The following is a 23552-nucleotide window of genomic DNA, read 5'->3' as shown; positions in this document are numbered from 1 at the left end:
GACTGCGGTAGTCGAACAGTGAGTTGGTGAGGTACGTCATGCCTTTAGCGCTCAGCGTATCGCCACAGCGGAAGAACACGGCATCCTACGACAAACACACACTCAACATCACGGCATCCTACGACAAACACACACTCAACATCACGGCAAACACACACTCAACATCACGGCATCCTACGACAAACACACACTCAACATCACGGCAAACACACACTCAACATCACGGCATCCTACGACAAACACACACTCAACATCACGGCAAACACACACTCAACATCACGGCAAACACACACTCAACATCACGGCATGAGCCGGGTGGAGGTTTGAGGCTGTGTGTGAGTCGATTACCTCTTCTTTTCTGTTCATATTTTCTTCAAAATCACGAACACCCATAATGCCCTTCAGACACACGGCGCGACAACCCACGACTCCCACCTGACAGTCGAAGAACGGCTCACCCATCATCAGAGCCTGAAACACACACACTCAATGAGCACAGGAGGGGGTCTGGAGCTGGTGATGTGTGTGTGTGTGTGTGTGTGTGTGTGTCACCTCCACTGTGATTCCCTCCTGCTCCACACTCAGCACCTCCCGGGACTTCAGCTTCTGTGGGCTGTAGTAACTGCTCTCAGAACAGCTCTCCGTGAGCTGCAGACACAACCACACACGATTAAAGGAGAAGTTCACTTTAAAATCAACATCAGTCCAGTCAAGTTTATTTATGTAGAGCTTTTCACAATATAGATGGCATCAAAGCAGCTTCACAGTATCAATCAAACCTTAAGAACAATATCAGTAACAAAATCATTAGCCCATGATTTACTCTCCCTCAAGCCATGACTTCCTCCTTTCAGACGAACACAATCAGAGTTAATTAATTACACACCCTGACTCTTCCAAGCTTGATAATGGCAGCGGATTGCAACCAAAAGCTCAAAAAGGCAAATTCATCCATATTTTTTTAACATAACTCTTTCTTTTGTCTGAAAGAAGAAAGTCATATACACCTTGGATGGATTGAGGGAGAGTAAATAATGGGGTGATCTTCATTTTAAAGGGAGACTCATGAGAACTGCTGCTATTTGGGTCATTCTGGCTGTTTCTCTCACCTTAAAAGTGAGCGAGGCTTTAGTGCAGTAGAAGCCGATGGACACTACAGGGTCTCTGGGGGACCTGTGCAGGGGCCGGGCAGAACCCGCCTCCGTGGACTCTGTGTAGAAGCCAGACTCGCCCTCACCCTCCTCATCCTCTGCGCTCACGATGGCCGGGACGAAGGACCATGCCCACGACACCCAGCCCTGATCTTCATCCTCGTCCTGATAGTACTGACCCGTCAGAGACGCCTCGGAGCCGTCCATCAGACCTGCGGGACACAGTGAGGATCAGACTGGGATCAGACGCTTCTCACAGAGCTCCTGATATGGATTAAAGGGGACATATTAAAAAAAATCGGCCTTTTCCCGTGTTATATAGCGCTAAAATCGAGTCCCGGTGCTTCTACCAACACAGAACAAGTGAAACGTGAAACCCAGTAACTGTGTTTTGGTGAGTGTTTCTCTGAGAGCATGTTATAAAATAAGCCGATCTGATTTCGTGTCAAAATTAAAACGAAATCACAGAAGTGTGTAACAGTGCAGCTCTCCCTGAGTCTCTCCGGAAGGCGGAGCTAAAGCTGCTGTTACTCCTGATCCTGGGTCAGTCAGATCCGCCTGTGCTGTTATTGCCGGAGTCTCTGAAGATTGAGTGAAGGCCCCGCCCTCTTCTGAACGGAGGCGGAGCTAAAACTATTTTGCATTTAAAGGGACACACACAAAAACAGTGTGTTTTTGCTCACACCCAAAAAGGGGCAGATTTGAGCTGTAATGAATGACCTGGGGGATCTGGAGCTGAAATTACACACACACATTCTGGGGACACCAGTGAAAAGAGGCATAATGTCATTTTTAATTAAATGTCTCACTCAGTCTTCAAGTCACATCAACTTTATTTCTAAAGTGTAGTGCTATTTACAGACTGTTTTAAAGCAGCTTCACAGTAATAAACACAACAATAACAGAATCACTGATGCAAACCCACATTCACATGAGCAGGGGAAGAGAGACGCAGAGACAAGCTCAGTTCATGTCCTTCAAAGAGATGCACTGGACTGAGCTGATCTGTGTGTTTCTATCGCCTCAGAAAAACACACCAACACAAAGCAGTGCTCGACCCGCTCACCGGAGACGCCCTCTCGAAGGGAGCCACTCTCTTCTCTCTCGCCCTCTCGATGGACGCCCATCTCTCCGTAATACAGCGCAACACCCAACTCCATCAGCCGGATGAACATGGGCAGCTGCTGGTCCGTCAGAGAGAGTTTCAGACTCTCCACCATCGTGTGAACCTTAACACACACACACACACACACACACACACACAACAGTGACGAGGTGAACGCAAACGCCATCCTGACACACCGCAGATTCACTCTCTTACTTTAATGACGGCAGGGATTTTGGCATTGATGTTGTCGTAGGTGAAATGAAGACGAGTTCTGAAGGAGCACTTGTAGAGCAGAGGGTCCTGATAAAACTCGATCTTCCCACTCGCGTTACGCTTATCCAAGCACACAGTGCAGTCCGAAAAATTGATAACCTTCCTCAGGACCAACTCAGGAGCTACAGAGAGAGAGAGAGAGAGAGAGAGAGAGAGGGAGAGAGAGAGAGAGAGAGAGAGAGAGAGGGGGAGAGAGAGAGAGAGAGAGGGAGAGAGAGAGAGGGGGAGAGAGAGAGAGAGAGAGAGAGAGAGAGGGGGAGAGAGAGAGAGAGGGAGAGAGAGGGAGAGAGAGAGAGAGAGAGAGGGAGAGAGAGAGAGAGAGAGGGGGAGAGGGAGAGAGAGAGAGGGGGAGAGAGAGAGAGAGAGAGGGGGAGAGGGAGAGAGAGAGAGGGGGAGAGAGAGAGAGAGAGAGAGAGAGGGGGAGAGAGAGAGAGAGGGAGAGAGAGGGAGAGAGAGAGAGAGAGAGAGAGAGAGAGAGAGAGAGAGAGAGGGAGAGGGAGAGAGAGAGAGGGGGAGAGAGAGAGAGAGAGAGGGGGAGAGAGAGAGTGAAGAGAGAAGCCATGATCTCCATGAGCTCTTAGATTTTCTTCTTTTTTTGCTATTTTGAGAAAAGAAAAGTACATAAAATCTACAAATTCTAGAAGAACAAGATGCACAGACGTGAATTTTGATGAAAATAACTTAAAAAATTCAGCATTTTTGCTTTTAACCACAAATAATCAAAACAGAGGATCAGAAGATCAGACTTGCAGCAACAGGACTACTGGAAAACTGGAGGGAAAGCTTAAAACTGGAAAAGAACCACCTATTCAAAGAGGAAAAAGCAGTGAGTACAACCAAAACTGCACTGGACACACTTTTTTAGCTTGTTTGCTTATTTTTCCCAAAATTTAAGGGCATAAAATTGATCTTCTATACTTCAATAAGCTAGAAATGCTAAAAAAGCTAAAGCTATGGCTAACCCCCACTCTGGCCCTCAATGTATCAATTTAACTGAGGCAGAGAAAATCAGCCAATCAGAGCAGCAGCTGCAATCAGCCCACTGCCATATGCAGATGAGCTCCCCCCTCACCACCATACAGTACCCCTCTGAGGTGAAATCTGACACCGCAAGGAAAATCTTTAAGCAGAAACTTCTGTCAAACAACCCTGAGACTCTGTTTGCAGACCTGTTCAAAACAGGAGAAGTCTGCAACCTCATTTTCTTCTCTGATCACCCCAGAGCCTGGCATAAAGCCATCATCCAGCATTACCCCTCTGTAAAGAAAGAAGGCATATGTAATGGCTGGAAAGTCAAAATCAGAGAGCCAAATGACCCTGACAGCACAGCAATAACTGTGAACATCTATAAAAATGGCACAGTCATGATACAGGGGGACCTGAAAACATTTCAGGCGGACTACAGAACAATAAGTGAAATTGTGAAACATGAGAAAGCTGTACCATCTGAAAGCTTGCCATCTGATCAGAATCCACCGAACAGCACATCAGATCTCAGATCCACTCCTGCAGAAACTGTTGAGCACACCTCACCCTCCCTGCTCAAAGCTATACCTCTCCTACAGGAGCACTTCACCAAGCTGGAGATGGAGATGGTGCAGCTCAGAGAAACTGTGCTGAGACAGCAGCAGTCAGACACATGTGCAGCCCATACTGAACTCCAGCAAAACACAGAGCACTTAACACAGAGACTATCAGCCCTCACACAGCAAATGAGACAGCTTCAGTCAGAGAAGGACAGCTATCAGTGTGAGCTGACCGCACTGAGACTAAAACTAGAGGACAGAGAACAATCCACAGCAGAGATGAGGCAGCAGCTGAGAGAGATACAGGAGGAGAGAGAGCAGCAGAGCAGTGAGATCCAGGCCCTGAGAGAGCAGCTGAGAGAGCTCCTCCTGGCTAGAGCAGAACCCGAGCAGACCCACAGAGCTCAAATACTGCCCTCCACCCCAGAGTCACCGCACACAGGGAATCAACACCCATCTGTCAGCGCAGAGAGACCCGACCCAGACCGCTCACAGCCATCACAGCCCCCCCAACCAGACTCCTCAGCACAGCAACATCAGCCCTCGTCTCACAGCAGCACAGCACCGACCAGCACAGAGGAACCTGAAATAGCTCTACTCATCGACTCAAACGGCAAATTCATTGACGTAAAGAAACTTTTCCCCCAACACAGAGCTGTTAAATTCTGGTGTCCCACCACCGACAAAGCCCTGGAGCTCCTGACAGTGTCACAGCTAGGCCGACCCAGCCACATCATCATCCACACGGGCACCAACGACCTGCGGAGCCAGCAGGACCGAGTGTCTGACTCCCTCAGAGCTGTTGTGGAAAAAGCTAGAAAAACTTTCCCCAACTCTAAAATCATCCTGTCCACTTTACTTCAGAGGAGAGATTTCCATCCCAACACAATAAACAAAATAAATTCCAGCATCTCTAGACACTGTGCCCTCCTGCCCAACGTCCACCTGGCCCATCACCCAGACCTGAACACTGAATGTCTATACGACCATGTCCACCTTTATAAGAACCTGGTACATATCCTTGCAAAGAGACTCAAAGATGTCACTCTAAACAGGACCAACCAGACCAGCCCCAGGTGGAGCAGAACCAGCCCTAACCCAGTCAATCCACCGAGACACACTCCAGCAAACTACACCCCAACGCACAGCTCATCTAGAGCCCCGAGCGGAGCACCAGCGAGAGCACCACACCGAGCTGCAGCACCCAGACAGGACCCCTACAGACCGAGACCATCCTACAACAGCCCCACAGCTCCAGTAGCCGAAGCCCGTCCACAGCAGAGCCCGGCCCAGCCCAGCAGACCGAGCTACGCCCAAGCTGTCAGCGGAGGAGCAGATCGAGCCAACACTGAACTCCATGACATCCAACACATGCTGAGTATTATCTGCTCTCACCTGCTAACACACAGTGGACAGTGGTAAAAAAATTGTAAAAAAAAAAAAAAAAAAAAAAAAAAAAAAAATTGTAAAGTGGTATTAATGTACATTTCATATGGAATTGTTAATGTTTTGAGTTCCTACCATAACTTCCATCATTCACTGTTTTAATTTACCCTTTTGTAATTTTGCAAATATCTCTTTTCTCAAAATAGCAAACACACCATACACATTATTTTAAAAGGTTATGATGAAATCACTTAGTTTTTCAACATGGAATATTCAAGGTCTAAACTCCTCAGTTTTTGGCCTAAAAAGTAGAAATTCTGATTTTATGAAAGAACTTCAAGATCTAGATGTCATCATCTTACAGGAAACCTGGTGTAGAGGAGATGCGTTCACTGGCTGTCCCTCAGGATACAGAGAAATAATACTACCATCAGTCAAACTCACATCAGTCACACAAGGGAGAGACTCGGGAGGGATGATCATATGGATCAGATCCGAACTGTCCATAGAATTAATAAAAAGAGAACAATACCACCTGTGGCTAAAAATACAAAAAGGAATGATATCAGCATCTAAGCCTGTTTTTCTTTGTGCAATTTACATTCCTCCCCTCGAGTCTCCGTATTTCCAAGAGGAAACCTTCCAAACCATAGAGAGAGAAATCAGCCATTTCCAGGCCCAGGGAAATGTGCTTCTTATGGGAGATTTAAATGCTCGAACAGGAGAAGAATTCGATTTCATTGAATCACATGGCACCAGATTCATAACTGGCAATAACAACCTGTACCCTTCTTACCCCAGCAGACAAAACTGCGATCAAACCGTGAACGCTCACGGACGGCAGCTTCTACAGCTCTGCCGAGGACTGGCTCTGTACATCGTCAACGGGAGACTGCGAGGAGACTCGCTCGGCCGATACACCTACAGCTCAGCTCTTGGGAACAGCACTGTAGATTATGCCATCACAGACCTAGACCTTTCCTCTTTGAGAGCATTCACAGTCAAACCCTTAAAACCTTTCTCAGACCACAGCCAAATCATCCTCTATATAAAGCAATCTGAAACATCATCCAAACCAACTAGGACCCCACATCAAATGAGCAAACTAATGTCTTTCAAATGGACAGAAAACAGTGCCAGTAATTACAGCACTGCTGTTGAATCTCCAGAAATACAATCCCTCATCCATTCATTCCAAATACAGGAATACCCTAAAAATCAATTCGGCATCAATCAGGAAGTACACGATCTAAACTACATATTCTACAAAACAGCACAAAAAAGTAATTTGTCAATTGTTAAACCAAAGAAAAAATATTTAGACACAGACAAATGGTTTGATTTGGACTGTAAGGCTCTGAGAAAAAACCTACGAAATTTATCAAACCAAAAACACCGACAACCAGATAATTCGGACCTCCGCCTTCTTTACTGTGAGACATTAAAACAATATAAAGCCACACTCCGACGGAAAAAAGCACAGTTTCTGCAAAACCAGTTTGAAGAAATTGAAAAATCTATAAACTCACACAAATTCTGGGATAAATGGAAATTATTATACAAACCAAATCTAGAAGTTCTGGCAATCCAAGACGGGGAGAAGTGGAAAAACCACTTCCAAGAATTATACAGCCCGACTCAAACTCAAAACTATAAACAAAATGAAATAACTAATAAACTAGACAATTTGGAAAGATCAATTAAAGAAAATCAAAACCCTTTAGATTTCCCCATAACAATGAAGGAATTGGAAGATAAATTAGGAGCCCTTGAGCCCAAGAAAGCCTGTGGTGTCGACAGCATCCTGAACGAGATGCTGAAACACACGGACCAAAGCTTCAAACTGGCCATGCTGAAACTGTTCAATGATGTTCTGTGTGTAGGGTTCTTCCCTGAGATCTGGAACAAGGGCCTCATCAGCCCCATCCACAAGAACGGAGACAAATCAGACCCCAACAACTACCGAGGCATCTGTGTGAACAGTAACCTGGGGAAGGTTCTCTGCAGCGTCTTAAACACCAGACTTTTAGACTTCCTTATGAAGCACAATGCCTTGAGTAAATGCCAAATCGGCTTTCTTCCAAAATGTCGCACATCCGATCACATTTTTACACTACAAACACTAATTGACAAATATGTACATCAAAACAAAGGACAAATTTTTGCTTGTTTCATTGATTTCAAGAAAGCCTTTGATTCAATCTGGCACAAAGGATTATACCTCAAACTGATCGACAGTGGAATAGGGGGGAAATTTTATGATTTGATCAAATCTATGTACACAGCCAGCCAATGCGCTGTCAAAATTGGAAACCAAAGAACCGAATTCTTCCCCCAGGGGCGCGGAGTGAGACAGGGCTGCAGTTTAAGCCCCACCCTCTTCAACATTTACATCAACCAATTGGCCAATATATTAGAACACGCCCCCTTTCAAGGTCTCACTCTACACGACACAGAGATCAAGTGTCTTCTCTACGCAGATGACCTGGTCCTCCTGTCGCCCACTAAAGAGGGGCTTCAGGACAGCCTGGATCTGCTGGAGGATTACTGTCAGTCCTGGGCCCTGACCGTCAACCTCCAGAAAACTAGAGTCATGATGTTCCAGAAACGCTCCAGATCTCAGGGACCAACACACACATTCACACTATCACACAGAACCATCGAGAGCACAAAAACATACACTTACCTCGGCCTGAAAATAACTCCAACTGGCAACTTTACTTTGGCTGTGAATGAACTCAAAGAGAAAGCTCAAAGGGCTTTCTATGCCATAAAAAGATCAATCAAAATTGACATCCCAATCCAAATTTGGCTCAAACTTTTCAAATCCATAATTGAACCAATTGTTTTATATGGCAGTGAAGTGTGGGGTCCTTCTATCAAATTTGATCTCTTAAACTGGGAAAAACATCCAATTGAAACTCTACATTTAGATTTTTGTAAACGAATACTCAAAGTCCAAAGAAAGACACCAAACAACGGATGCAGGGCAGAATTAGGCCAATACCCTCTCCTTCTAAACATCCAAAAAAGAGCCATCAAATTCTGGAAACACCTAAAGACAAGCGACCCCAACACATACCATTACCAAGCCCTAAAACACCAAGAGCTGAGCGTAGCGAGGAGTCCCCTGTGCCAGCTGGTGCTGAGACTGACTGGGCTCTCTCCTGCAGAGATCAGCTCGCCTCAGCACACACACACACTCACACACATTCGGCCCGCACAAATTATCAACACAGAACAAGACAAGTACATCACCCATTGGACAAACACCATTAAAAACCAACACAAACTGGAATGTTATTCGGCACTAAATCGAGAGTACACCGTTGCGAACTACCTGAGCACAGTGAGTGATGTGAGACTCAGGAAAACCCTGACGATGTACAGACTCAGCGAGCACAGCCTGGCCATCGAGACGGGCCGGCGCAGACAGACCTGGCTCTCCCGTGAGGACAGACTCTGCCCGCACTGCACCCTGGGAGTGACGGAGACCGAGCTGCACTTCCTCACAGAATGCCCAAAATATAAACACATCAGAGACCATTATTACCCCAAAATTAATAATATATTTCCCCAATTTAACACCTGTAATCCGACCCAAAAACTTTGTTTCATTCTTGGCGAAGAAGCCAAATGCTCAAATATAGCTGCAAAATTTGTAGCATCCTGCCACATCCTGAGGGACGACCAGAAACCAGCAAACATACACTAAACACGCACTCACTCACAGCCTAAGACCTACACACATGTATATAATGTTCAATATTTTTCTTTTTATGTATATATATATATATATATATATATATATATAGATGATTTCTAAATCCATTTTATTTTATTTATTAATCTGTTCATTTTATTATTATTGTTTTATGATATCAGTTTTAATATTTTGTGTACTAAATGTTCCAAATCATTTTCTATGTTGTTTTGACGCTTTGGCAATACAAAATGTATTTTTTGTCATGCCAATAAAGCTTTCTGAATTGAATTGAATTGAATTGAGAGAGAGAGAGGGAGAGAGAGGGAGAGAGAGAGAGAGAGAGAGAGAGAGAGAGAGAGAGAGAGAGGGAGAGAGAGAGAGGGGGAGAGAGAGAGAGAGAGAGAGAGAGAGGGGGGGAGAGAGAGAGAGAGGGAGAGAGAGGGAGAGAGAGAGAGAGAGAGAGGGAGAGAGAGAGAGAGAGAGGGGGAGAGGGAGAGAGAGAGAGAGAGAGAGAGAGAGGGAAAGAGTGACAGTAAGACAGTAAATGTTGGGTGTCAGCAGTTCGTCAGGTTTATTAGCTGTTTTTTAAATCATGACACAACACAGCAGCAGAGTTTCTGAATGAGGGTCAAAGGTCAATGTGTGTGCAAGTCTGTCAATGAGAAATAGACATGATCCATTCCATCCAGACCCATCCAGTCCTACAACACCCCAAACTCACCCAGCACTAACCCCAACACTGCTGTGCTTGAACCCAGACTCATCACGAGTGTGTAAGGACAGCGACACGAGTGTGTTCATGAGCGTTTCTTTCATCATACGGTCATTGCTGTTAGACACGCGTGTGAACATGTTTTACTCACAGACGATGTCCATGAAGGCTCGGTCCCACAGCTCGTCCACCGTGTAGCACTCCGCAGACGTGATGTTCACCGACAGCACGATGTCATCCTCCACGTACTTCAGGATCAGGTTATTGACCAGGATGTTGACGTTATTCACCACCCTGCGGATCAGACTCTGCACGTATCCTGCAGACGACCACAACTAAACTCTTACTCTGATCAACAAATGCTCACAGAAAACAATCAACATCCCATAATAGTGCCTGAGGTCAGTGTGAGCCCTGCGCTCTGCAAACACACACACACACACACACAGCGCCGGCTCCGCTAATCACACCGGGAGCTTCTCCATTCGCTGCGTCTCACACACACACACTCAACACAACGCTTAGATTAACTACACACTTATCACAATCTCACCCATTTAGTCAATCAATTGGGCAGTGTGTGTGTGTGTGTGTGCTGGAGTCTGAGGGTGTGTGTGTGTGTGTGTGTGTGTGTGTGAGTGTTGGCTCGAGTAGCACATAAAGCTGTTGGTTTTTCCAGCTAGTTTACGAGAGCGGTGTGTGTGTGTGTGTGTGTGTGTGTGGAGTAGCGTGTCCCGCAGGTGCAGCGGAGCCGGACAGAGTTTATGGAGGAGCGCAGGGAGAGGAAAGCCTCCGCTGGATAAATTAGATCCAGAGCACTAACAGGGAATGAGTTTATGACGGGGAATGCAGGTGCTACACACACACACACACACACACACACAGACCCGCCGCTGACCCGCGTGTTTAACACACACCCTCGACTGCACACACTGACGCTCGCGTGACCGACGCTCTCGGGAAATAATACACAACTGTGGACGATCCTGTAAAACACTGGATTGTTCTTCACCTGATCCCGAGCTCATTAATAACACACACACACACACACACACACACACACACACACTCGCACAGGAAGACAAACATTTGAGTTGGACTACCAGGGAAAAGCATTAAAGTTTTATAAGTTGGAGTGGGACCGCGAGTCCTGCCGTCGGGCCGCGCTGAAGCCGCCCATGCTGGGTGTGTTAGTGTGTGTTAGTGTGTGTTAGTGTGTGTTAGTGTGTGTTAGTGTGTGTTAGTGTGTGTTAGTGTGTGTTAGTGTGTGTTAGTGTGTGTTAGTGTGTGTTAGTGTGTCTGGAATGTTTTCCGTATTTTGGTACTTTGTTGAGTAATAATGACCTAACAGCATGAGCACTGTTCAGCAGGAGCTTCTGGTCTCACACACACACACACACACACACACACACACTCAGACTCCAGCGGGCCTCAGCTCATCATAAACAGAAACACATTCATGCACATCTCGTCAGAAACGAACACAATCTAACAAACGACGACAAATCTTCTGTTTCTGAATCCCTCGTGTGAAGGAATGAGTGTGATGATGATGAGCACAGGAACGTGTCCGTCGCGGGCTCTGATCCACACACACACACACAGGAGCGGACCCCTGATGACAGCGAGGGGGTTAGCGCTCGTTTTCCCTGATTTACACAGAACATCTGACGAGCTGCTGAACCTGACACTGACAAAAACATCTTCTCAATGAATAAATGTGTGCTAATAACATGAGAAAATATATCAGAAATGTCTAACTGAGTGAAACAGAAGTGCCTGTGTGTGTGTGTGTGTGTGTGTGTGACCAAATGTCCCCACAAATATACGAAAGGCTTTCTGCTGGTCTTCACACAGATAATGTATTAATAAACATAAAAAAAAAAAATTATTTTGGTTGAAAAAGTAAAAATGCAGAAGGTTTGTGTGATTGGTTAGGGTAGTGTGTGTGTGTGTGTGTGTGTGTGTGTGTGTGTGTGAGTGTGAGCATGTGTGTGTGTGTGTGTGTGTGTGTGTGTGTGTGTGTGTGTGTGTGGGTGAGCGAGCTTGAATTAAAAACAAACAGTGCGCTGCGCTCTGATGGGGTCCGTGGCCCTCACGCATCACTCAAACACACACAAACACACACACACTCATGCTCACACACACACACACACCTGGGGGCAGGTCCGGGTCGCTGGGGTTCTGCTGCACACGTCGAGGTTTGGCCGACGCCCTCGAGCTCTCAGACGCGCTGCGATTGGTGGAACTGGAGCCACAGCTCTCACTGTCATCCTGCACACACAAACAACACAATAACAAGCTTACACACCTGAGAGAGGAAGAGCGTGTGTGTGTGTGTGTGTGTGTGTGTGTGTGTGTGTCTGAAGGAATGAGGGATAAACAGCAGTAAAGGGTTATTTGTGGTTTATTGCGGTGTGTGTGAGTGAAGAAGAGAATCAGACGAGTGGATGTCGAGGTCAGACACAAACGTCCCAGAATGCCCATCACTGATAACACACACTGATTTACTGGAGAGATTCACTTTACTGCATCAGTAACGGCCCATACACCCCCACAGCCCGACCTTTGACCTCAGACAACATCACATGGGCCTTGAGTTAAACACACTCAGTCAACCTCCGTAACATCAACAAAACCCTTAACCATCCACACACACACACACACACACACACACACACAGCTCCAGCTGCGTTAATGAAGACGCCTCACACACACACACACAGGAGAGGAGCGATTAACAGTTCATTCACAGACGAGCTGCTCTGTTACTCGAGATTGAATCTTCAGCTCAGCAACTCCTGATGATTATTCACACACCTCCACGTCTGCACACACACACACACACACACATCGTGAACATGAAGTGTATATTCTGCAGGATCATATTCAGCCGCTCAGAGGAACTGTAAAAACAAACTCACTCATTAGATCATTAATCACCAGAACAACTCAGAGCTGAGCAGACACTAACCCTCCTTCTGCTCGCAACACACACACACACACACCTGAAACACACACACACACACCTGAAACACACACACACACACACCTGAAACACACACACACACACCTGAAACACACACACACACACAGTCTGTCGCCCTATCCATGAGCACACTCTTCAGTTCTTCAGTCCGTATAACAGAACGGTTCTATATAAGAAGAAATGAATTAAATAATTGTGTACACCGTTCATGTTTGACGGCTTATTTACATGCTCTTACTGTGTTTACTATGTTGCTTATTTCATGAAATTAAACTAAAATTAAAGATGAATTAAAACTGAATCCATTAAATAATCCCGTATAGAACCGTTTCTGCTAAGAGTGTGTTCTGTGTGTTCTGCCGCATGCGTGTGTGTGTGTGTGTGTGTTGTCGGGTCTCAGCTTTACCGGCGCATAATTTGTCTCAACGTCATTTGTAATTTTCCAAACATTCTCTCTAACCCGGCGGACGGCTCTGTGAAACACATCTGCAACACACACCTGTGTGGGAACGTCCCAGTGTATACGGCAGTCGCTCACACACACACACACACACACACACACATGTTCCAGATCTGTTCTGCAGAAGCCGTTATAATCAGCTCTAATTGACTTCCCTCCTAAATGTGTTTCTAACTGGCCATCTGGACCTCCTCAGATCGACTCGCTGAACAACTCGAGATCTCTGACTGCATGGCGAGCTTTATTTCCACAGCGCTTCATGTTTCACAGAAATAAACAGGAAATAACTCAATAAACTCAAAATCTGATTCTGCTGTAAAGCCACTCTAAAAATGATCTCGTGTGCATCTCGTGAGCATCTTGTGTGTATCTCGTGAGCATCTCGTGAGCATCTCGTGTGAATCTCGTGAGCATCTCGTGAGCATCTCGTGTGCATCTCGTGTGCATCTCGTGAGCATCTCGTGAGCATCTCGTGTGTATCTCGTGTGAATCTCGTGAGCATCTCGTGTGCATCTCGTGAGCATCTCGTGTGAATCTCGTGCGTTTCTCATGTGAATCTTGTGTGTATCTCGTGTGCATCTCGTGTGTATCTCGTGTGAATCTCGTGTGCATCTCGTGTGTATCTCGTGTGTATCTCGTGTGCATCTCGTGTGAATCTCGTGAGCATCTCGTGTGAATCTCGTGAGCATCTCGTGTGAATCTCGTGTGCATCTCGTGTGTATCTCGTGTGTATCTCGTGAGCATCTCGTGTGAATCTCGTGAGCATCTCGTGTGCATCTCGTGCGTTTCTCATGTGAATCTTGTGTGTATCTCGTGAGCATCTCGTGTGCATCTCGTGTGTATCTCGTGAGCATCTCGTGTGAATCTCGTGTGCATCTCGTGTGTATCTCGTGTGTATCTCGTGAGCATCTCGTGTGCATCTCGTGCGTTTCTCATGTGAATCTTGTGTGTATCTCGTGTGTATCTCGTGTGAATCTCGTGAGCATCTCGTGTGCATCTCGTGCGTTTCTCATGTGAATCTTGTGTGTATCTCGTGAGCATCTCGTGTGCATCTCGTGTGTATCTCGTGAGCATCTCGTGTGAATCTCGTGTGCATCTCGTGTGTATCTCGTGTGTATCTCGTGAGCATCTCGTGTGAATCTCGTGAGCATCTCGTGTGCATCTCGTGCGTTTCTCATGTGAATCTTGTGTGTATCTCGTGAGCATCTCGTGTGCATCTCGTGTGTATCTCGTGAGCATCTCGTGTGCATCTCGTGTGAATCTCGTGAGCATCTCGTGTGTATCTCGTGTGCATCTCGTGTGCATCTCGTGTGAATCTCGTGAGCATCTCGTGTGCATCTCGTGTGCATCTCGTGAGCATCTCGTGAGCATCTCGTGTGTATCTCGTGTGCATCTCGTGTGCATCTCGTGAGCATCTCGTGTGAATCTCGTGTGCATCTCGTGTGCATCTCGTGTGCATCTCGTGTGTATCTCGTGAGCATCTCGTGTGCATCTCGTGTGTATCTCGTGTGAATCTCGTGAGCATCTCGTGTGCATCTCGTGTGCATCTCGTGAGCATCTCGTGAGCATCTCGTGTGTATCTCGTGTGCATCTCGTGTGCATCTCGTGAGCATCTCGTGTGAATCTCGTGTGCATCTCGTGTGCATCTCGTGTGCATCTCGTGTGCATCTCGTGAGCATCTCGTGTGCATCTCGTGTGCATCTCGTGAGCATCTCGTGTGTATCTCGTGTGCATCTCGTGTGCATCTCGTGAGCATCTCGTGTGAATCTCGTGTGCATCTCGTGTGCATCTCGTGTGCATCTCGTGTGTATCTCGTGAGCATCTCGTGTGTATCTCGTGTGCATCTCGTGTGTATCTCGTGTGCATCTTGTGTGTATCTCGTGAGCATCTCGTGTGTATCTCGTGAGCATCTCGTGTGTATCTCGTGTGCATCTTGTGTGTATCTCGTGAGCATCTCGTGTGTATCTCGTGAGCATCTCGTGTGTATCTCAGACACTGACCGCGGCTCCGTCCCGCAGCTTGAGGATGCACTCCATGGTGTTGATGGTGATGACCACGGGCTCGGAGGTCAGTTTGGTCCAGGGCACGTGGATGCGCAGCTCGTGGATGTGGCCGCTCAGGAACATGAAGGGCAGCTTGAGCTCCTGCACACACACACACACACACACACACACACCATCTGTCAGTTAAAACACTGAATCGCAGTAGAGCTCAATCAGACAGATCGTACAGAACAGGGTCACCGGACAATTTGGCGAAACACCAAGTTAGCGACCACTCAGAACTTCTACTATCCAAAAAAAAGGAAAGAAATGAACCAGATTAGCTGTCAAAGCTTTAATACATATTCATATAAAATGTGGATTTCTTATTCAAACCCAGATTTTATTATCCAGCATCTCCTCTTCCTCTTTCCTCCTCATCACCAAACATGTGTTTCAGGAGGACAGACGCTTTTAATCTCCGCTCTCGCTTCAGTGCAGATGAGCCAGCGCTGTTCTGTGTGGCGTAGTGACGAGTGTGTTCAGGTTAGCAGATATGAGCAGATTCTGTGTTTAATATATCATGATGACTCGCAAGTATTTGCACTGGTTTGTCTTACTCGAACTTCTCCAGCAAAGTGAGTAAACACGATAAGTAACACACCAACTTAGCTCGTGATTTGACAGCGTTACTCGCCACTGCTGATTCATACCCGCGTTTGGCGGATGCTAGTTTCAGACCCTGCTAACAGAAGTAGCGAGAGCACAGGCTTCGAGCGCCTCCAGAGCCGGTCCGGCCGGACTCCAGTCGCTTCCACAGGAGATCTGCGAGGAAAGCTCGACTCCCGCTCGGCACGAGGAAAGCTGCATCTAATAATATCCTGCATCAAAGTCTGAGAGCCAAACATTCTCACGACATGACACAGTGATCCCTTCCAGATATTACAACTGCAAAAGCTCAGAGTTGCCCAAACACGAAAGCTAAGCAGATCTGGAGTTGGTGCGAGCGAGTGTCTGACGGCGAGAGCGACACTCATGCTATCCTCAGTGTTCAGCTCTCTGACGCCATGGTGCTAATGCGGTCAGATAGATCTACACTACATCAGGGATAGATTAGAGTTTTATCGAGAAACTCAATTAGGATTTCTTCTTTTCTAACAGATTAACTTGCTACATTTCCACACACTGGCCAGAATGAGGCGCTGTTATTCTCCTCGCCCTCGACGGCGCAGTGGATGCGAACGCGGCCTTCCCTGTCGGACCTGCCGGCGCTGCCAGACAAAGATAAACATCAATAGAGATAAAAAGACAAAATATTAAATGTCATGGATGTTTGTTTATTGGGTAATCCACTGTTTTGTAGAGGGTGTGTGTGTGTGTGTGTGTTTTTTTTTATTTTATTTTCCACAGATATCAGTGGATCTATTAGTCAAATCTGATGATTTGAGCGATCTCTGCTTTGTGATACACCGACAGTGAAACTTCACAAACTGGAAAACGCACTTTTTTTCGCCTGCCTGAAACTCGAGGCGTATCAAAGATATCATCCGTTCAGATTCTGGCTCTTAACAAACTTTCCTTCAAGGCTGTACGTGGTTCAGTCCCAGAGATACGGAGATCTTCATGTGGCGCTGCGAGTAAACACACGTTCAGTGTTCGAAACCCAGACGCGGGTCACTGCACACAGCTAATACTTTCTCTCCGTGTAAAAGGGAATATCTGAAGGACATTAATGTTGAAACTAGACATGTGTTAGTTTTCTTCTATCAGCTCTCCTGTCTAACCCTCAGCCTAACCCTTGGGCCGACCTCAGCACATGTTGTTCAGGAGCGCTTCATGAAAACTCCTCCAGACACACACTCCGGCATGTTCAGCTGTCAGACGCCACTGGAACTACACAAGCGCCTTTTGGCAGCAAACACACCAGATGGGATATAAAGCTCCCCATACAGCGCTGGACCTCTAATGCTGTGGGACCGTCCTCTGCTGGAGGTGCTGCACTGCCCCAGACACATGCTATCACGGATTCTAGCAAATACAACAGGGTCGGGTCGTGTGTGTCGGGTCGGTCGCTCTCACCTGCTCCAGCACGTCCAGCCTCAGGTCCAGTTTGCTCAGAACCACGTCTCCGCCCCATAACGACAGCTGCAGGTCCGACGGCTTCAGGTTCTTTATGTAGCGGTTCACATAACTCATCAAGAGAGGAGAAACATACGACTCCAGCATCCTGACCAGCCCTCGTGCCTGACACACACACACACACATACAGTGAGAGAGAGGGATACACACAGAGCGAGAGAGATACACACACAGAGAGAGAGAGAGATACACACACACACAGATACAGAGAAAGATACACGCGCACACACACACACACTTCAGTCAGATGACTACAGAATCTATATAGACCATAACTGGCATGAAAACAATCATCTGAACACACACACACACACACACACACACACACACACACACACGCTGCTGCTGTTCTGTCAGCTGTCCGTCACTGCCGAGAAACACACACCTGCTCCCCTAAACGGCTTCCTTTAGCTTTCTCATTCAGTTTAGCAACTGTTCTCTTTGTTTATTCCCCTAATCTTTCTCTTATTGTCTGTGTGTGTGTTCGGTTAGGTAGGTCGGTAGGTGTGTATGTGTGCGTTCATTGTTTAGGTTCAGGGGTAGGGTTAGTGTGTGTGTGTGTGTGTGTGTGTGTGTGTGTATTCTGAGGTGACCTCATAGAGTTAAAGAGAAACTTTGGCTGAAATGGGAATCGCACATCTGTCTAATGTTCTGTTTTTCATTAAACATTATCGAATAACAGAAGAAGAGATGTGTTCCTCTCTATTACAGATCTATATTCCAGACACAAGCCCGTGTTTGACTAACTGTGACTACACAAGTATTACAAGTCATTACAAACGGATGATTTATTCAATAAGCGATTAAAATGTGGGCCTTTATGATCGCACTGTTATAGTTCTAGAATATGAATATTAACAGACGCAGAGTTTCACTGTCTTCACTGACAGACGAACATGAGCAGCCTGACAGAGCTCTAACACAACTAACACACACCTGCACACAACTAACACACCTGCAGCTGATGTCAGTCTCAACATCCGCCGAAACACTTCAGTGCCACAAACACACAAACACACACTTACAGCTTCATCCGATGCGTCCAGCTGCTACAGAAATACAAACAACACCAGCGCATCCATTACTTCCGCATACGCAGACGCTACGTCACTGCCTGCGTCGACGCGTCACTTCCGGCACGGAGCTGGCGCAAAAAGAAGATGCGCATGCGCGTCATCACAGTTCGAATCAAATCTGTGTTAAGACACATTCAGTTTCTTTCACACACAAAACACTGATTATCAGTTGCGTTATACGACTAAATAAGCGTGTTTAATATTCATTAGCTACTGAAACACGCATTATACACAAATAGGCCTAATCATTATTCTGACAGTACAAGCTAATCATCATTATTAAACACCGATATCAGTGTTTATAATGCAGGAATGATTTATTGACGAGTATCTGTGATAATTAGGCTTACTCTCCTGTTTATGAAGCTGAAGCTGCAGAGAAGGACTGACTCTATAAACTCTATTATAGCCTAAAGTCTATACAGTTCGCTGGAGCACATCAGAAACTCCTGCACTTTATTAATATAAATCAGTAAATACTGATCATACAATATTAAAGACTAATATTGTCTAATAATTTAGTATTAGGCACTGACAATAGTTGTTGTTATTAGCTATTATTATTGTAGCCAGTGGCATAGGCTACATTAAAAAGCTGTTAAACAAGGACTAGCTCTATTAATCATTATCAAATAGCCTAAAAATATTTTTTTATTATTAAACACTCCTAATGATTATTATAAACACAGGATTATTGTAATTCAGCTCATCAGGGCAGAGTTTGGGAATCACTGAATGCGTGTTTATTTCTGCAGCTGTTATTGCTGCTCAATATCTGTCCAGACATATAGGCTATTTCTTCTGTCTTTGTGATTTGCCTTTTGCTGAATATTGAGTAGGTCCAACCTCATATAATCATTAGATGGGAATCAGTTTTAGATCATCTTCTGTTTTATTCACGGAATTACACGTTTATGAATTGCGTTGTTTGTACGAAATTAGGCAATTAAAACACATTCAGTAATTAATCTGAAATGTATTTTACGGGTTAAATTTCACATGCTCATCGTTCACGCGCGGCATTGTTGATTTCCAATATTCACAGTCAACATTAATATTAATTCCAAATATTCATTTCATTTCTTCAAATGTTTCCGTCTGTTTTTTCTGTTTACAAAATGTGAGAATTTTACTTTCTACCTTAGGCCAATTTATATTTTAATAAGGATCATTATTAATCTAATATCGCGGGTTTTAAATATGAAACCATAGACTGTGCACTATTTCACGGATTAAAGACGCCGCGCTGTTATTTTTCTGAAATCATTAGTTCACGCGCAACAAAAATACATTAATTCGCATAATGTTACAATTTCAGTGACGTGAGTAACAAATACATTTCAGACAATATAATATTTATCCAATTATTAAAAATGAGTTTTTACACAATATGCTATATTTCATAGTTTATATGCCTAGTTTAACGCTCTGCAATTTAATACGCTCTTATATAGGCTAATTATTGTAACAATTAAAATGAAAGAACCATAACTGTAATTTCACGTTAGAAATCATCCCAAGTCTCGGGACATGTAATTAGAATTAGGAAATAAAATAAAATATTATAGGCTAAAACAATATAGGCTATATGTTTTTTTAAAGAACAAACGAAGATGTTTTTGATACAGAATTTCAGTCACAATTCAAAAGAAAAACTCTTTAATTCCAGAATTGATGCGTCTCATCTCGTGAGTGTCTTTGGCTGAAACACATGTCCTCAATCCTGCAGTTTCGAGCAGCTGCTTTATTTACACACTGATGTGAACACAGTTTGAGTTCAGATGCAGGTAATAATAAAAATAACAATCAAGACTTTATTTACATGAGTTCACAGAGTCTGTTTAGATGCTTGAGTCTCCGGTTCTCTGTCCGCCAGAGGCTCGAGATCAGAGAGATCCTGTTAGTTAGTAGTCCAGCTGTGTGTGTGTGTGTGTGTGTGTGTGTGTGTGTGTGTGTGTGTGTGTGTGTGTGTGTGTGTGTGTGTGTGTGTGTGTGTGTGTGTGAGACTGTGTTAGTTAGAGTGTGTGAGGAGAGTGTGTGTGTTTGTGAGGAGTGTGTGTGAGTGTGTGGCGCCTCAGGTCGCAGTTGCGCCGGAACTCTTTCCCGCAGCGGAGGCAGCAGAAAGGCTTGAGGTCTGTATGGGTGAGAAGGTGAGTTTTCAGGTTACTTCTTTGATTAAAGGTTCTTCCGCATGTCGGGCATTTGTGAGGAGATTCCTGTTCAGATTTGAAGCAAGCAAAGGATTATTCCCTTTAGTTTTCCATCAAATATGCAGATAAGCTTCATTCTCAACATTTGAGGCCCAGATGACAAAAGCGCGAGGATCGTCAACAATCAATCAATCAAGAATGCGCGTGCACCCTAACGACGAGCACGAGCGCGTGTTTCTGCAGAACATTATTCATGCATATAAACAGTGCAAACGATTTACCTGCAAGTGCAACGTTTTATGAACCGCCAAAGTCCGCGACTGGCAGAAGCCCTTGCCGCACTCCTGGCACTTGAAGGGCTTCTCCTTGGAGTGGATATATCTGCAAAACAACATCCGTCAGTGTCGATCATAACTCGCAACAGCAGAAACACTTCCGCCCTGTTATCTCTGTAAAGCTGCTTTTAAAACTATCTGCATTGTAAAAACTGTGAACAATTATATGATAAGTTATGACATATTTTTACATGGCTCATCAAAATTTTTTAACTTTTTTGTAGCCTAAGTTATAGCCCACACGAATAAACTCATTTTTAAAGTCAGTTTAAAGTATTTAAGCTGAAATGACTTAAACATCCAAATTGCCTGTATACTTAAAAATGTAAGGCAGCAACTTTCACAGTGATACAGCTTGATTCATAACTAATACCTGCGAGAGCGCGCAGAACATCATCCGCTCGTGCACACTCTTACAGGTTTTAAAGTGTGACCGTCAGCTCATTACTCCTATTACTCCCATTATTCCCATTACTCTCCGTGTGCAATAGTTTCCCTCATAAAGAACCGCGAGTAAGATTGGATGTTAAATATTCTTTATGGAGCCATCGATGAGAACATTTATATTTCAGAGTGCAGCTTCCCACACACACACACACACACACACACACACACACCTGTGGTCCCGCAGGTGGTCTTGTCTCCTGAAGGCCTTGTGGCAGATGTCGCAGGTGTACGGGCGCTCGTCCGTGTGTGTGCGCTCGTGGATCAGCAGATTGTAGGACTTTGTAAAGTGTCTCCCGCAAAACTTGCAAATAAATTCCTTTTTGCTCTTGGACGGGAGTCTCCCGCGCGCGGGCTTGCGGTCCGGGCTCAGTTTCCCCAGTGTTCCCAGTGTTCCCAGCTCCGCTCCCGGTTTCGGCGGGTCCTCCTGCGTGGCCGCGAGCGCGAGGTTGGCGAAGTCGAATCGCGGTCTGTCCTTGTGCAGCGCGGGCACGACGCGCGTCACCGATCCGTGTTTGGGGAACAGATGCGCGGCGAAGGGAAGCGTCGCGGTGAACGCGAAGCGCGGGTCCAGGAGCCCCGGAATCTGCGGGTACCCGAGGGCCCAGTGGTGGATCACGCTGTGGCCGGAGCTCAGCCCGTAGCGGGGATCCGCGCCCGCGGGGAACTGCAGGAACAGCGCCGGGTGAAGCGGCACCGGGGCCGGGAGAGTCTTACTGCCCATATCAGATCCTGGGGGAAACACACCGGAACAGCTTTTATTCACAGTTTTAATTTTGTTTCCTTATTCAAAACATGCAGGAAATATATTTTTCAGTTGCATATTTATTATTGTGTGTTTTCTCACATTGCTTAGCGCGGTCATCATTTTATTATCCACAGATTTATTTCTTGCTCTTGCTTTTTTCTCTCTCTCTTTTTTTCATGTGCCGTTCGGTATATCCAACTTTAAACAAGTTGTCATGCAAACACTTTTTTAAAAAAACAGGTTACGACTGTATTATTGTGTGTGTGTGTCGCCTTTGGTTTTTGGTTTGCTGATAGGGACATTTAATATTCAACACTATTATTAAACTCAATATGAGAACTGAACTGAGCTAGACGGTGACATCACTAACTAAATAATATTTTATAATAACTAAATTAATACATTTTTTACAACAGAAATGAAGCATCACTGAACTAATTTAAGCTGGACCGTGACGCTATTCTCTTCTAAACACGAATTCTGATGCATTATGGTCCTGTTATCTCTGTAAAGCTGCTCTGAAACTCTGTGCTGCAGAAATAAAGCTGACATGTTCAAATTATGCGTATAATAATCGCAGAAAGTCACGAAACAATCTTGTCAAACGAGCCGAAATGAAATAAGCGAACATGAGTTTGAATCATCAGGCCTGATATTTATCTGGCTTTACCTCTAATATCTCTTATATATCTCATATCTCTGAATATTTCTGGAGGACAGTAATTTAGCATGGTTGAGATCTTCACATGTCAGACTGACTGTAAGTTACTTTTCATGCAGAAATTAAAATATGATTGTGAGCATAACCTTAAATAAGCGAGCGGTCAAGGCCTGCGCGAGGAGGAGTGCGCTGACCTTTATGAGACACACAGAGTTTCTATTAATACGCGTTTCTCGCTCCAGATGTGATCAGAACTCGGCGGAACCAACACGACAGCAGGACTTTTCCGAATACAATTTTGCTTTTTTTTTTTTTTTTTTTTTTTTTGAATATTTGTTCCCGCTTCATAAAATCGTAACTTCAGGATCAAAATGTCTTTAACATTAGTAACGCGTCCGCTGTCGAGTGCGCGCTCCGGTCCTCTGCTCTCGTGAACAGAACTGGACGGAACCCAATGAGAGTTCGAGCATTTCTGTCAAATGAAATGAAGTTGTTCTCTCACCCACAATGCAAAGGTCGCAGTTTGACTGTAAATCCACACAGACCGAGGAAGTTCAGCTCTAATTCATAACTACAGTTTGAACATGATAAACTTCAGGAGTGCGGTGAGAGAGTCCGGGATCTGGATCTGGACCGAGGAGTTCTGGCTCGGGCTCTTGTTCGAGTGGTGGAGCCTCACTGATCGACCCGCCCCTCTCTCTCTCTC

The 23552-nt window shown here is 45.3% G+C and overlaps 3 protein-coding genes across 9 annotated transcripts in view; 1 reads left to right on the top strand and 2 right to left on the bottom strand.

Moving 5' to 3' along the window:
- Positions 1-18569, bottom strand: part of vps13b (vacuolar protein sorting 13 homolog B) — a 109583-nt gene extending 91014 nt beyond the window's left edge. For 4 of the 5 annotated variants that reach the window (XM_039688871.2, XM_039688870.2, XM_039688875.2 and 1 more), the window contains exons 1-11: positions 18458-18569; positions 17373-17537; positions 15312-15455; positions 12019-12136; positions 10014-10181; positions 2473-2654; positions 2218-2380; positions 1110-1363; positions 553-648; positions 349-471; positions 1-85 (exon numbers count right to left, since the gene is read on the bottom strand). The exon at positions 1-85 is cut by the window's left edge and continues 53 nt beyond it. In XM_039688871.2, coding sequence (XP_039544805.2) covers positions 1-85; positions 349-471; positions 553-648; positions 1110-1363; positions 2218-2380; positions 2473-2654; positions 10014-10181; positions 12019-12136; positions 15312-15455; positions 17373-17519 — 1480 coding nt within the window. In that variant the 5' untranslated portion in view covers positions 17520-17537; positions 18458-18569. Of the gene's footprint in view, positions 86-348; positions 472-552; positions 649-1109; positions 1364-2217; positions 2381-2472; positions 2655-10013; positions 10182-12018; positions 12137-15311; positions 15456-17372; positions 17538-18387 lie in introns of all 5 variants that reach the window. The other variant, XM_089118141.1, reaches the window with a different exon arrangement.
- Positions 3052-5485, top strand: LOC148977101 (uncharacterized). Its single transcript, XM_089118140.1, has one exon. The coding sequence runs from the start codon at positions 3486-3488 to the stop codon at positions 5478-5480; it is 1995 nt and encodes a 664-aa protein (XP_088974266.1). The 5' UTR covers positions 3052-3485; the 3' UTR covers positions 5481-5485.
- Positions 18570-20150: 1581 nt separating the features above from the next.
- osr2 (odd-skipped related transciption factor 2) lies at positions 20151-23552 on the bottom strand. Of its 3 annotated transcripts, none has more exons than XM_039688880.2 (4): positions 23353-23552; positions 21611-22169; positions 20940-21039; positions 20151-20724 (listed from the first exon to the last, which is right to left on the bottom strand). In XM_039688880.2, the coding sequence occupies exons 2-4, from the start codon at positions 22159-22161 to the stop codon at positions 20524-20526; spliced, it is 852 nt and encodes a 283-aa protein (XP_039544814.2). In that variant the 5' UTR covers positions 22162-22169; positions 23353-23552; the 3' UTR covers positions 20151-20523. The 3 variants fall into 3 exon arrangements, with proteins under 3 accessions (XP_039544814.2, XP_039544813.2, XP_039544817.2); XM_039688879.2 differs by having other exon boundaries at positions 23349-23550; XM_039688883.2 differs by having other exon boundaries at positions 20151-20642; positions 23349-23548.

Source organism: Pimephales promelas, chromosome 12 (genome assembly GCF_988280905.1).
Source record: "Pimephales promelas chromosome 12, fPimPro1.hap1.1, whole genome shotgun sequence".
In the NCBI taxonomy this organism is placed as follows: domain Eukaryota; kingdom Metazoa; phylum Chordata; class Actinopteri; order Cypriniformes; family Leuciscidae; genus Pimephales; species Pimephales promelas.
The sequence above is the reverse complement of the archived record's forward strand: the minus strand, read 5'-3'. Positions and strand labels throughout refer to the sequence as shown.

What these genes read in the sequence shown, in the direction of transcription:
- LOC148977101 (XM_089118140.1), top strand. Translation starts at nt 3,486, where the DNA reads ATGGCTAACCCCCACTCTGGCCCTCAATGTATCAATTTAACTGAGGCA.
- osr2 (XM_039688880.2), bottom strand. Translation starts at nt 22,161, where the DNA reads ATGGGCAGTAAGACTCTCCCGGCCCCGGTGCCGCTTCACCCGGCGCTG. An exon ending in GACCACCTGCGGGACCACAG is followed by an intron (nt 21,040 to 21,610) that starts GTGTGTGTGTGT and finishes GTTGTTTTGCAG; the next exon opens with ATATATCCACTCCAAGGAGA. An exon ending in ATAAAACGTTGCACTTGCAG is followed by an intron (nt 20,725 to 20,939) that starts GTAAATCGTTTG and finishes AAATCTGAACAG; the next exon opens with GAATCTCCTCACAAATGCCC.